The sequence below is a fragment of the Plasmodium cynomolgi genome, chromosome 12, assembly GCF_000321355.1.
Source record: "Plasmodium cynomolgi strain B DNA, chromosome 12, whole genome shotgun sequence".
Classification (NCBI taxonomy): domain Eukaryota; phylum Apicomplexa; class Aconoidasida; order Haemosporida; family Plasmodiidae; genus Plasmodium; species Plasmodium cynomolgi.
Genome location: NC_020405.1, coordinates 533,994 through 547,775, shown reverse-complemented (window position 1 = coordinate 547,775; position 13,782 = coordinate 533,994). Strand labels below are relative to the sequence as shown.

Genomic DNA, 13,782 nt, shown 5'->3' with positions numbered 1-13,782 from the left:
GTTAAAAGGTGAAAATTAAAAGGTGAAAATTAAAAGGTAAGAATTAAAAATTAAAAGGTAAGAGTTAAAAATTAAAAGGTAAAAATAAAAAGATGCAAGCACATGCCGCTTATTAATGACCACTTGTTTGCTTAACCTTTTGAGTGTTTAAAAGTTGTGCCTTCGTACGTTTTGCCGAGCGAAGGTCATAAAAAGGGGCAACGTAGAAGCGATTAACCTTGCCATTACGCGTTTCCATTTTTTACTCAGTGCATATGTTTGCTTAAATACGGGGAGAACAATCCGTAGGGACACGAAGGGATGCGAGTTTGTTCGAAGGGGGGAAAGAGCCTTACGCATAACTGTACCCATATGTTAATATTTATGGAGACAGGAGAATGGGAACCCCCCCTTTGGAAGTCCACCATTTTTCGCCTTATACACCTTCGGAAGGTGTAACATACGCGGTAGACACAGATCACTCCTGCACAGAGTAGGCATATCAACATCCACCGTTACCCACTTTTAAATTTACGCGCTGTTATTTTGGAACAGTCTCATACGTGGACCTCCACAGGGTCAGACAAATAAAAGTCGTTTTGGGAAAATCATTAGGGGGAGCATTCACATGATACGTACAAATATCTCGCATAGTTACGAAATGGGGATGCGCCGTCTTCCTCCCATGTAGCGACCACTTCTTTCTCCCTTTCTTCTTTTCCGAGCAGAGTTCCCCTTGGTAGGGAAAACGATATAAGGGGTGCACATTTTTATTATTTTCGGCGATCCAGATTGGTCCATGCCCGGCGCAGCGAAAGTGGACGAATAAACGAACGTGCGTTTTTTTTTTAACCCAAAGCAATATGCGCATTAAAATGGGAACATCAGTTAAGTATGCTCAGCAATTCAAACCCCACGGTGGAGTGTCACGTTACTCTTTAATGTTGTTCACAAAAGGTAAATAAAAATTGAACCATATTTTGTGCGATGAAAAATGTGGCGCCATGTTTTTCCTATTTTGTTAAGCTTTATATTAAGCTCATATGAGGGTCATATTGGACATTTACCGAAATGGGGGATTTTTTTTTTTTCTTTTACCCCCTTGTGCGAAAAAGTAAACACAACTGTGCAAAGTTGCAATGCTTCTTAATCGTGCTGCCGCTCAAGGGGTCAGGTACTTTTGCTGATTAAAGGAGCGGCTGGTAAGGCCTTCCCCTTTATGTTGGGGTTAGAAAAAGTGGGCCAAACGTGCACATGTGGACATATGCGTATGTGCATGTGTATTGCCCGCGTGTGTGTTGCTAAATTGGGCAGACAGAATACCTCAGGTGAAAATTACGCCTTAATGCGCCCCTTCGAAAGCAAAGCAACGAAGTGAAGGAAATGGCCAAGTGAAGGAAACGACGAAAAAACAAAATGAACGAAACAACGAAACGACGAAGTGAACGAAACAACATAATGATTGTCCGCGCGCTTCACATGGGACAAAGTTGACCCTTAAAGAAAGGCCGCACATTCTTTTTTTTGGTTTTGTTTTCGCCCCTCCCCACTACAGCGGATCATACGAACAAAAAATAAAAAGTGGGAAGAACTCCATAAAGGGTGACACGCGACACACGTAGCGCATCCCACGTCACACATTGATCCGCGTTTAGTCAAGCACACGCGCGTAAATGCATACACAAGCATGTAAGTGTACAAAGGGGTGACTAAATTAATTCACTTTCGCTTTCCTGTTCGCCTCGTTTCCGCGATTCCCACTAACTTCGCCAATCTCACTTCATTTTTCGCGTTGCCAATTTTTGCGCAGTAAGCACAAAGGACAAACACAGCCATTTTTCTTGCGATGAACCACACGGAGGAAGCATTTTAAATCTTCTGAAAATCACCCAAAAGGGCTCTTTTTTTTTTTTTTTTTTTCCTCCCCAATGGTAAAGTGGTACACCTTGTGGAGCCCCCCACCTCCTCCACTCCAGTGCAACGTTTACGCAGCTCAACGCAGCTAAGGTCAATCACCCCACTTTATTTTTCGCCCAATTTTGTTCCTTCCCCCGAAGTATCGCTGTATCACCTATTTTTGTTCCAACTCGCTTTTAAAAAAAATTCCCCAAATGCTCTGGCATGAACAAATATGCACACGCACACACGAAAAAAAAGAAGTGCCAAAATTGAAGTAACAATACGGCAGCACAGAGAATTGTGTAAAAGAGGGGGAAAAACTCGAGCGAACGTATCTCTTTTTATAAAGTACGAAGGTGCGCGGCGAGTCATCCGTTAAAGCAACGCGTGAGCAGCATTAGCGGGTATCCCGAGCGCGGAGCGAGACCGTCCAGCAGTTCCCCTAACAATACCACTCGGACGTATTGCCGCGTCGCCCCTTGGCAGCTTTACCGCGTCGCCCTTTGGTCTCTTTACCGCGTCGCCCATTGGTCTCTTTACCATTTTGCCGCTTTACCGCCTTACCGCTTCACCGCCATACCGCTTCACTGCTACCCCCCTTTCGAGATGAAGAACCTGAACGTGAACCTCGGCAGCTGCGTGCGGAGCTACTGCAGTAAGGCTAACCCGTTCGAGAAGGTGCGGAGGAAGCTGGGCCAGGGGGACCTGAGTTACTACGACCTGAACGAGATGAACGACAGCAGGATAAAAAGTTTACCCTACTCCATCCGAATTCTTCTCGAATCTGCTGTGCGTAATTGTGACAATTTGAAAGTTACAGAAGATAATGTGGAAACGATTCTGTCATGGAAGGATAACTGTCGGAAGAAGAAGGAGGTGCCATTTATGCCTGCGAGGGTACTTTTACAGGATCTGACAGGTGTACCCTGTATAGTAGATTTGGCTACCATGAGAGACACAGCCGCAATGCTAGGAGGAGATGCAGATAAAATAAATCCACTAATTCCCGTCGATTTAGTGATTGACCATTCTGTCCAAGTGGATCATAGTAGGAGTCCAGAAGCAAGAGAATTAAATGAAAAAAAAGAATTTGAAAGAAATTTGGAACGATTTAAATTTCTAAAATGGGGAATGCACTCATTTAAAAATATGTTAATATTACCACCCGGTTCCGGGATAGTGCACCAGATAAATTTAGAATACTTAGCGCACTGTGTTTTTAAGAACAATGAAGGAGTGCTTTATCCAGACAGTTTAGTTGGAACAGATTCTCACACCACCATGATAAATGGGTTAGGGATCTTAGGTTGGGGAGTAGGAGGTATAGAAGCAGAAGCAACCATGTTAGGTTTACCCATATCAATGACTTTACCAGAGGTAGTAGGGATAAACGTCGTTGGGAAGTTATCCGATCATTTGCTAAGTACCGATGTGGTTTTATACATTACATCCTTTTTAAGAAAGGAAGTTGGAGTTGTAAATAAATATGTAGAATTTTTTGGACCAAGTTTGAAAGATTTAAAACTAGGGGATAGAGCAACCATTGCAAATATGGCCCCGGAATATGGAGCCACTGTTGGATTTTTTGGTGTAGATGATACTACCCTAGAATATTTGGTACAAACTGGTCGAGATAAGGAGAAGGTAAACCTAATCAGGGAATATCTAATTAAAAATTCTTTATTTAACAATTATACAGATCATATAGAATACACAGATGTGTATACACTAGATCTGTCCAAGTTGAGCTTGTCTCTCTCTGGACCCAAGAGACCACATGACAATGTGTTGCTGTCTAATTTGCATACAGATTTTAGCTCCTGTTTGAAATCCCCAGTTGGCTTCAAAGGGTATAATATTCCAGAGAAGGAGAGAGAAAAAGTAATTTCGTTTTCGTATAAGGATAAGAAGACGTACAGTCTTACACATGGTAGTGTAGTGCTTGCAGCCATCACATCGTGCACCAATACGAGTAACTCCTCCTCGATGATAGCAGCTGGGTTGTTGGCAAAGAAGGCTGTAGAAAACGGAATTGAGTCAATCCCATATATTAAGAGTTCCCTTTCCCCAGGGTCAAAAACGGTGCAGAAGTATTTGGAAGCAGGAGGGCTTCTCCACTATTTAGAAAAACTAGGCTTCTATAATGTCGGTTTTGGATGTATGACGTGTATAGGCAATAGTGGAGATTTGGACAAAGAAGTAGAGGACGTTATAAATGAAAATGACCTTATTTGTAGCTCAGTCCTCTCAGGTAATCGAAACTTCGAAGGACGCATACACCCACTGGTGAAGGCAAACTACCTTGCTTCCCCAGTTCTAGTCGTACTGCTAAGTCTGATAGGCAACGTAAATGTAGACGTTGCTTCTTATACATTCACTACTAAAGGGGGACAGAAAATTAAAGCCCTTGATTTGATTCCCAAAAAGGAAGAAATCAATGCTTATGAGGAGCAGTACCTCAAATCGGAGATGTACACAGATATATATAAAAACGTAAAATACGTTAACAAGTACTGGAATGATATAAAGATAAAGGAAGACAAGCTATACGAATGGGATGAAAATTCGACATATATTCATAAGCCTCCTTTTTTTGATAACATGAAATTGGAACCAGAAAAAATCCATGACGTTAAGAATGCCCATATGCTTCTCCTCCTGGGGGATAGTATCACCACAGATCATATTTCCCCAGCTGGTATGATCCACAAAAGTTCAGAAGCGTATAAATTTTTGAAGTCCAAAAATATAAGAGATGAAGATCTGAATACGTATGGAGCTAGGAGAGGAAATGACCAAGTCATGGTACGAGGGACCTTTGCTAACATCAGATTGATAAATAAATTGTGTCCTGATAAAGGACCCAATACTGTACACATCCCTTCCAAGCAAATCATGTCCGTGTACGAAGCCGCCATGAAATATAAACAAGACAATGTAGACGTTATCATCGTTGCTGGGAAGGAATATGGGTGTGGTAGCTCTAGAGATTGGGCAGCCAAGGGGTCTTACCTCCTGGGAGTTAAAGCTATCCTGGCTGAGTCCTTTGAGCGTATCCACAGAAGTAACCTTATCGGTATGAGCGTCCTACCGTTGCAATTTTTGAACAACGAAAGTGCTGCACATTATAATATGGATGGAACAGAGACCTTCTCTATTGTGCTGAATGAGGGGGAGCTACGACCCCAGCAACACATACAGGTCCAGATGACCCAGGGGGGCAAGACCATCTCCTTCGACGTTCTGTGCAGAATCGACACAGAGATCGAAGTCAAGTATTTTAAGAATGGAGGTATATTGAAGTACGTCTTGCGGTCCCTCGTGAAGGGGTAACCAAAAGTGGGGAACCTAAGTTAAGTAGCGCGACAGGGCAAGAAACAATTCGAGGGGGAACCGACTCCGTACTACCGGCATCGCGGTGTGTAAAGAGTGTATACCAATCACATGCACCCCCATTTCTATTCCCCCAATTGCTTCTACACGATCTCTGTGTGTTCGTTTAATCCGTTGGGTTGTTGCCTTACCCGTTTTGGGCACTGTTCCTCCCCCTTCGTTTTTGCGCACTTTTGAAGGGGGCTTCATTTTGAAATTTTCTCCAAATCCACGTGTGTACATGTTTATACGTTCAGATGTATACGTCAATGTGTGGGTACGTATGGACGCCGATCTGCAGCGAGAGCGGGGTCACTGCATGCGCACCTCATTTCACGCGATGGCGCAGGTTTAACATGAAAAATGAGAAAAAAAAAAAAACAGACTGGCCGACTGACTGGCTAACTGACTGGCTAACTGACCGGCTAACTGACTGGCCGACTGACTGCCTTTTAATCATGTTTTAATGGGGGAACTGTTCCCGCGACGCGGTGGAGGCGTGGCAACGAACAAGTAGCAGACATAGGTGTGGTGGTTAATCGGGCAGCCGCACACAATTGGCATCCAATACGGGGGAACAGCAGGTATTTTCATTTGCCACACTGGGCCTACTGATACACTCCACCCCACGCGACGTGGAAGTCGCTCCTTCGCCTGAACAACACGTCGTGCAGATATTTGAAGCTCGTTATGTCCCGATCGTAGCAGTTTATGTGCTTCACAAAATAACCGTTGATGTACAAAAAAAAGTTTTTCTTCAAGCTCTTGTCATTATAAAAGTAGAAGTGGCCACTTTGACGATCCTTCAAGTGCATCACGTTTGCGTTGTTGAAAAAAAAAGGAAACACAAAATTGAAGTCGAAAATGTCCCTATGCTTGGCGATGAAGGGGGGGTAACACTTTGAGACAAACTGGCCGTCATGGCTATCGTGGCCGTCCTGGCTGTCCTGCCTACGCTGGCCAAACTGACCGTCATGGTTATCGTGGCTGTCCTGCCTACCCTGGTCAGCGTTTTTCTCAAAGTTGTAGTAAATGAGAAAATGCTTAGGCCCGTCAACCTCGACAATGTTGTTATTAAAATATATGTCGCAGTAGAAGGTCAAAATATTTTTCTCATTAACCAAGTTGGCGTCACTGATTTTTTTAAAACTGCTGCTAACGTAGTAGTGTGTGAGACTCGTTCTCATTTTGTTATTGCTATTTTTTTTTATGTTCCTAAACATAATCGATTCTGCTTCCCATTTGGGTGGTTTGCTCGTAATTTTCTCCTCATCATTTGGGCAGCAGTTAACCACTACCTGTTTAAATGTGCGGTATATGTGCGTCAAAAGGGACGAAAATGGGTTTAATGCTCCTTTTTTTTGCACATGGGGAGTTACCTTACGAAGGGGTGCACACAGCGCATACCGTAAACACTGTGCACAATGTGCTGGGGTGGTTCTCCCCCGTTCGTCACACGGAATGAGTACGTTTCTCCTATGTAAAGTGATAATCCCTCCCCGCTTCGTCCCCCCCTGTCTGGTGTGTTTCACCCCAACCGAGACAATCCTTTGCATGAAGGAAAAAAGAACGGGGAGGCAGTTCTGCACATAATTGGATAGCAGCACAACATTTGACAAAAAATGTTCTGACCAAGTCAGGCAAAATTTGTTATATTTTTTTTCCACAAAAATTTTGCACACACGTGTAACATTTTCTTCCTCCTCGAAGTTTATCCCTCCAGCCATTTTTCTTCCATCCACCAATGTGACATTGTGATATAAATATTTAAACAAATTGAGGAGGGCATTTTCAAAGTATGTAAAATGTTTTGGGTAATTTCTTCTGCATTTATACTCCTCCTCGTGGAGTTCTCTACAAATGTGTGCATTTTCTACAAATTCGTTGTGATAAAGTTGTGAAAAAAGTTCGTCGGGGTGTTTTTCCCCTGGGGGACTTCTTATATCTGTCTGTGTTGCTTTGAGTTTCCCATGACCACCTTGCTTAATTCGAAATGTCAAAAGAGAATCGATATATCTCCCAAGTCCATCAAGTAACACCCCTTTGTTGTACTCATTCAACGTTTTGTAATTCAAAAAAAATAAGTTAAACTTGATAAAGAGTATGTTAAATAGGTACGTGTGTTGTAAATTATATTTTTGTAAAATGTAAAAAATGAGAGAGGTAAAATAAACCGATTTGTTAAATACGAATGAATTAAAATAAAGATAAAGGATCATGTACACATATTTTTTTATGTTAATAATATTCAGGTGTTTAACGCCGTTCAGGTAATTTTTTAAAGTGTTCACATTTAGCAGTTTTTTTTGATACTTTTTTTTTAAAATGACATATTCTCGATGTTGTTCTGATGCGCTTTTGTTTAAGAGGCGATTTATAATTGTCTTACACGTGTTGACATTCGTATGTATTAGTTTCATGGGAGTGGTGACCTCTTCTCGCGAAGCGGTGTGTTTTCTCACCATGTAGGACTGCGTTTGGGCGAGGATACCCCTCGATATGTGAATAAACAGCAGGCATATTTTGTTGTTTGTCTTCGTTTCAACTATGTTCACCACTTCGGACGAGGCCTCCTTTGTACGGGTTTCCCTCTGTATACATTCACCTCCCATCTGGGGGGTCCCTTCCCCCGAGTGGCCATCAGGAGAGATACTCACATTTGCGTAAATATTTGAAAGAACATTCAATTGTTCAATGCTCAGAAGTTTGCAATTTTTTGATAAATGAAACAAATAAAAATCCAACGCGTATAGGAAAAAATCTGTGTGCAGAGTGTACTTGCTATGGACGCTCCTTCCATCTCCTCCTCTCCTCAAGTAGGAAAAATTGGAATGATAATAAAAAAAATGTTCGAAGACAAAATTCTGCACATACACACACGAGTTGTAAAAATAAATTTTCTTATCGTTGTATTCGCGCAACTTTTTGTTGTACAGAAGGAGCATTAATTTTAGTAACTTTTTTTTATCACATCCTGAGTTTACGTATTGAAAATATTTGTACAAAATCAGGTTTGCATCATCGAAATGGGGCACGTTCAAAATTCGAGTCTCCTCCTGATTGGGCGGCCCCCGCGACCCACGCGGCTCCCGCGGCCCATCCCGTTTCAGCGCAGAAACGATGTCGTAATACACATCGATGTTTATCCTCGGCACATTGTACAGGTACAATTTGATTAAGAGCTGGTTTGATGCGCTCCCCTGTTTGGCGATTTGCGTGACCAGTCGTCTACGGGTGATCAGGCCAGGTAGCACCATGTTATTCACTGCCCAAATGTCCAAACGTGGCCGAGGGGCGGAGTCCCCATGAGGGCAGGCGAATGCTCTACATGGGTGCGCCCCTCACGGGATCCTTTCCCATCAGTTTTAAGGCCATTTCCGCGAGGCGTGTTTGTGCGAAGCGTGTTTTTGCGAAGCGTGTTTGTGTGAAGTCTGTTCGTGCGAAGCGTGTTTGTACGGAGCCTGTTTGTGCGAAGCGTGTTTGTACGGAGCCCGTTCGTGCGAAGCGTGTTTGTACGGAGCGTGTTTGTACGGAGCGTGTTTGTACGGAGCCTGTTTGGTTCCTCTAACTTGGTTCACTCATTTGGCATCGACTTAAAGCGGAGCGAATGACCAGCAGTCGCGCTGCCATTCGGTTATGCTTGACCGCCGTCCCAACGGGTGTGGCGATGTACATAGTAGGAGGGAGGAAACGCAACGGGTTGTTTTTTTTTTTTCGGGCCTCAATTTGCACATAATAGCCCCGGCCATGGTGAATCCAAACTGGGAGAGAAAAAAGGAAAAAAAAGTAATAAAAAGTGATAAAAAGTAAAAAAAAAGGTAAAAAAAAAATTTACCTACAGGGAGAAGCACAAGCACAAAAATATGTAACAGAAAAAATTCCCAATTCTACGAGGGGGGAATTCCTTTTGGCTTAAGCATAGAGGTGGTGAGGCCCTCAATTTGTCAAAAGGCAAAAAAGGCAGAAAAGGCAAAAAGGCGATTAGGCCTGGGCGAAGCGGCTTAAGATATAGTATAAACATACGGCGGAGGAGGGGGGGTTACCAAAAGGAGCAAGCACGTTGTCATTCTGCCCAAACACACAAATGACAACGCGCTGGGGGTAAAGAAGAAGAACAGTAGACCATCCAAATGGGGGGCATTTTACACCGTCTAAATTTTACGCATGGAAATGTTCACCAAGTGGAAAAGGTGGCAGTGAGCCGTTTAAAACCATTTCGGAAACATGTCCTGGTGAATTTCTGCAAACGCGGAAAGGGAACCCAACCAGTAAGCAGCAGCGAATGAGCGGCAGCCAGTAAGCGGCATCCAGTAAGTGGCAGCCAATTAGCGGCAGCCAGTAAGTGGCAGCCAATTAGCGGCATCCAGTAAGCGGCAGCCAGTAAGCGGCATCTACTAAGTGGCAGCCAGTAAGCAGTACCCGTGACCAGCAACTGTGGCCATCCCCCTTTTTTTAAAAAGCGCGAAACCGCTTGGGGCCAAAATGAGGGCCCTTAAAATTTTCCAAAGGCTGGTGACCAAGGGCAGACTTCCCCCCCCCAAAGGGCTCCATGGGGCAACTACACGAAAATTTACAAATGAAGGAAAAAAAATTTGGTACAGTGGACCCAAAGATACATATATAAACTCCGGATTCGAACTAAAAAACGAAGACACAGAAAAACTAATCGAATTACTGAAGGAGAGTTTAAAGTTAAAGCTACTCTCTTGTACATACTGCTCGGAAGAAATAGCCAAGCATTATTTAGAGCTAGCCATTATGGAACACAAAAATTTACTACTAAATGACTCAAAAAATCATTATTTAAAAAGTTTTGATATATATAAAAAAATTTTTGGAGAATTAAGTATCATGTGTGCAAACATACAAACGTATTTAGGCGTTGTACATAAAGATATGGGGGACTTAAAAAAGGCAGAAGAATTTTTGCAATTATCGCTAGCTAATAAGAGGCTATTAATTAAGGATGAAAATTATTTAATTATCGACACACTGAATAACCTCGGCTCTTTGTATCAGCACAAGGGAGAGTTTGAAACTTCTGTTGGCTATTTTGAGGATTGCATAAGGACCCTAATTTCTTCTCCCATCGAGCTGAACAAAAATGAACAGATAGCTTTGTGCTATTATAATCTCGCCTTTTCCTACTTAGGGTTAAATGATCCTCATTCTGCTATCACTTGCTTAATTCGATCCTACACTGTTGCGCAGGAAATATTCGGTCCGGATCACACCCTGACGGTTCGGATTAAGGAGCTGCGAAACAGGTTGGAACGGGAGGTGGACGCGGCAAAGTGATTGTCCGTCTGATGCGTGCTTTTGTTTGGAGGCCTCTTAGGAGAAGTAGGGTGGATAGAGTAGAGGGGCTGCGAAGGAAGTCACATCGTTAGGAAGTGGTCCCAGTCTAGTGCAGTGCCTCTTTCGTGCCAGCGCAAATGTGCACATTATTCATGTATGCTCGTATGTATGTTCGTATGTATGTACGTGTGCATGTACGCATGTACGCAATGTATGTACGTTTTTTTTTTTTTTCCCGTTTTGAAAATTTTCCTGGGGTGGATTCACCATGTTGGTAAGGCACCCCGCGTATGTGTAGGGCCAACGTGGTGACTTCCCAGCGCTGGTTCACACACCCCAATTGATAAGCTCCTACTAGGAGGGGTCCCCTTTTCGCTGCAAGGCACTTTTTTTTTCAAAGGGGAAGACAGGCAAAAAAGGTTTCACATTTGTACCGCCCTGCGGCTGGTCGGTCCACATCCAACACAACTTTTAAAACCCTTTCAAAGTTGCAAACGTGTTTTTGTTCGCTTTGCTCGGAAAAAGGTTTGGCATGGAAGAGGGGGGGGGCAGGGAGAAGAGCACGGGTGGATGAATTACAAAAAATCTCGCTTCGCCGCTAAGCACTATATATATGCGTACATGTGTATACGTATATATGTGCATACGTATATATGTGCATACCTCTATATGTACATATGCTGACGCGCGCGTGAACACTCCCACATGAGGGCGCACAAAACCAGAGATGTAAAACGACCCTGCCTGCACGCATTCCACAACAGGGACTCGGTGAATGGCGGACAGGTGTGCATTCATAAATGGGGCACTTAAAAAGGAATGGGAAAAAAAGCGTGGATGTATGAAAAAAAAAGTAAAAAAAAAAAAATAAAACAAAAATAAAAATAAAAATAAAAATAAAATAATTCTGCTAACATTTTTATAAATTAAAAAAAAAAAAAAATCCACATTTATATAACAATAAGTTGGCGTGAGCCCATAGGGGTATCATCATGCACATATAAACTGAGTGGAAAGGAACGATACAAATGGGGTCACTCATTCTGGTAAGGGTGGGCGGGGCCACCCAACAAGTAAAATTAAACCTCCACAGAATAGACGAGTCAGAGTGTTGGTCACCAAGTCCACAACACGGTGGTAGTGACCTCTCTTTTTTGTTACTTAAAAAATTCGATGGGCCGTTAGGCATGGGACCGGTTTGGTTTGTGTTAAGGTTCTGTTCTTTTCCTTTTTCTGCACACTTGGGATGGTTCCCCCCCCCATTTTGGGGGTGTGCACACGGAAAGAACCTCTCCTCCATTGAACCTCTTTACGCGCTTATAGTGCTCCTCTCCCATACACACATGATACGCAGAGTAGTAACCCACTACGAATACTCCTCCGACGACTCACTGTTGTCCTTGTTCATGTCCAAGTACAACGTCTCCCGTATGTCTCTGTTAATGGTAAACCCACAGATCTGAGGAGTGTAATAAATCTTCTTCTTGTCTGATTGTATGTTAAAGGAAAGCGCAAAAAAGGAAGCAAAGCTGGTGCCGAAATAGGATCCATCCAGCTGATTAAGTAAAGAATTCTTATGTGGGTAAAAGGTTTCGCAACAACGAGGGCAGTACAAAAGGGGGCTTAAAAATTTCGGTACTTCAGAAATGGCAGTGGGTAACAACTTCGCATTATCGCAATAGATACTTGGGCACGTACCATAGATGCTAGACTTATATTTTTCCCTCATGAGTGCTAGTCCTTTGGACGTTAAAATGAAACGACTGTGTATTAACCCATAAAGACATGCAGCATTTTGCTCATATATGTCTTTGTTCTTGTACAGCTCATCGGATCCTCTATTTATTTCGTCATCATCTTCATCATAATCGTCCTCTTCATCATCGTCGTCGTCATCATCGTCATCTTCGTCTAGTATAATTTTTAGCAACTTTTTAAAATGGGGTACCTTCGTTTGGAGCCCTATCAGGTTGAATTCGTCTCTTATGAAGTCTTCGTCCACTTCCACGAGGAAGATGTTCTGTTTCAGCTGGCAGAACCATTCGATCCAGGACACCTGAGTTGTACGGGGTGGAGAAGCGCCACGTGGGCGGAGTACACACACGTGTAGCCACATCCATGCACACATTCACGCATGCAAGTGTAGCAGCTGGGCGCCATAACGGCGGCGTCCCCACGTCAATTTGTGTTTTCCCTCTCTCGCTCTCTCTATATACATATATATACATATACACATCTACTTATGAGTCCCCCTCTGCGGACATCACTTTCCCGACGCACGCGCCATTAATTGTTCCCCTCCCTCAGTGCTCATTACCGTGGCCTCATTGAAGTCATCCTCGTCATACTCATCGTCGTCATAATCATCATCGTCGTCATCCTCATCATCGTCATCCTCATCATCGTCTTCCTCCTCCTCCTCTTCTTCTTCCTCCTCTTCTTCCTCTTCCTCTTCTTCCTCCTCTTCTTCCTCTTCCTCCTCTTCGTTTCCACCTCCCTCGGCATCTTTTTCTTGACCCGGCGCATCCCCTGCTTGTCCCTCATGGTCTTCTACATCAAGGCCGGCATAGCCACCATCGGCACAGCCACCATCGGCATCGCCGCCACCATCGACACCATCCTCGGCATAGCCACCCTCGCCACCATCGCTACCTCCGTGGAGGCCACCCTCCTCCTCCTCCTCTTCCCGATGGCCAAAAGAAATATCGGAAAGGTCTCTTTCCTCCTCCAGATTTTCTTCATCTAGTACGTCATTTGAACTTTCGTTGTTGGACAAGCCCTCCTCATCCATGGCTTACCTTATGCTGCTCACGTAAAAAAAAAAATGGACGTACAAACTGTGTTGTTCTGCGATTCGATTATCTAAGGCGTCTTCTTCGGGAAACGCTTCCTGGAGTTATAGTTTTAACGTGGGGGCATGCTAATGGATAGGGGAAAACAGGAGGGTGGGGAGAGGTCTGAGGGTTGTGATAATAATGCAATGGTACGACGAACAGGTTGTGCTACGAGCACATGTGCGTATAAATGAACCGGTCGTGCTCGTTGCCACACGGGCACACGCACGCTCGGACTAAACGGAAACAAACCTCCGTGACTTATTTGCATTATACTACTTCTCAATTGGGGGAAGTCAACGGGGGAAATGTAAAAAAAGGAAAAAAAAAAGAAGAAAAAAAAAGGAGTGGATGGAGAGGGAGAAGAAGAAAAAGGGGTGGGTGGAGAAGATGAAAAAAA

The 13,782-nt window shown here is 43.5% G+C and overlaps 4 protein-coding genes across 4 annotated transcripts; 2 read left to right on the top strand and 2 right to left on the bottom strand.

Annotated features, from left to right (window-relative positions):
- Positions 1–2,484: 2,484 nt before the first annotated feature.
- On the top strand, positions 2,485–5,211 carry PCYB_122150 (aconitate hydratase I; the record flags this gene model as incomplete). The annotated part of the gene is made up of 2 exons (XM_004223547.1): positions 2,485–4,027; positions 4,130–5,211. The coding sequence occupies 2 exons, from the start codon at positions 2,485–2,487 to the stop codon at positions 5,209–5,211; spliced, it is 2,625 nt and encodes an 874-aa protein (XP_004223595.1).
- A 648-nt stretch (positions 5,212–5,859) lies between these two features.
- On the bottom strand, positions 5,860–8,478 carry PCYB_122140 (hypothetical protein; the record flags this gene model as incomplete). The annotated part of the gene is made up of 1 exon (XM_004223546.1): positions 5,860–8,478. A coding segment is annotated over one exon (2,616 nt), but the record flags the coding sequence as incomplete, so codon positions are not given.
- Positions 8,479–9,710: 1,232 nt separating this feature from the next.
- PCYB_122130 (hsp70 interacting protein) lies at positions 9,711–10,547 on the top strand (the record flags this gene model as incomplete). The annotated part of the gene is made up of 1 exon (XM_004223545.1): positions 9,711–10,547. A coding segment is annotated over exon 1 (813 nt), but the record flags the coding sequence as incomplete, so codon positions are not given.
- A 1,367-nt stretch (positions 10,548–11,914) lies between these two features.
- Positions 11,915–13,339, bottom strand: PCYB_122120 (casein kinase II beta chain; the record flags this gene model as incomplete). The annotated part of the gene is made up of 2 exons (XM_004223544.1): positions 11,915–12,604; positions 12,866–13,339. The coding sequence occupies 2 exons, from the start codon at positions 13,337–13,339 to the stop codon at positions 11,915–11,917; spliced, it is 1,164 nt and encodes a 387-aa protein (XP_004223592.1).
- Positions 13,340–13,782: the final 443 nt, after the last annotated feature.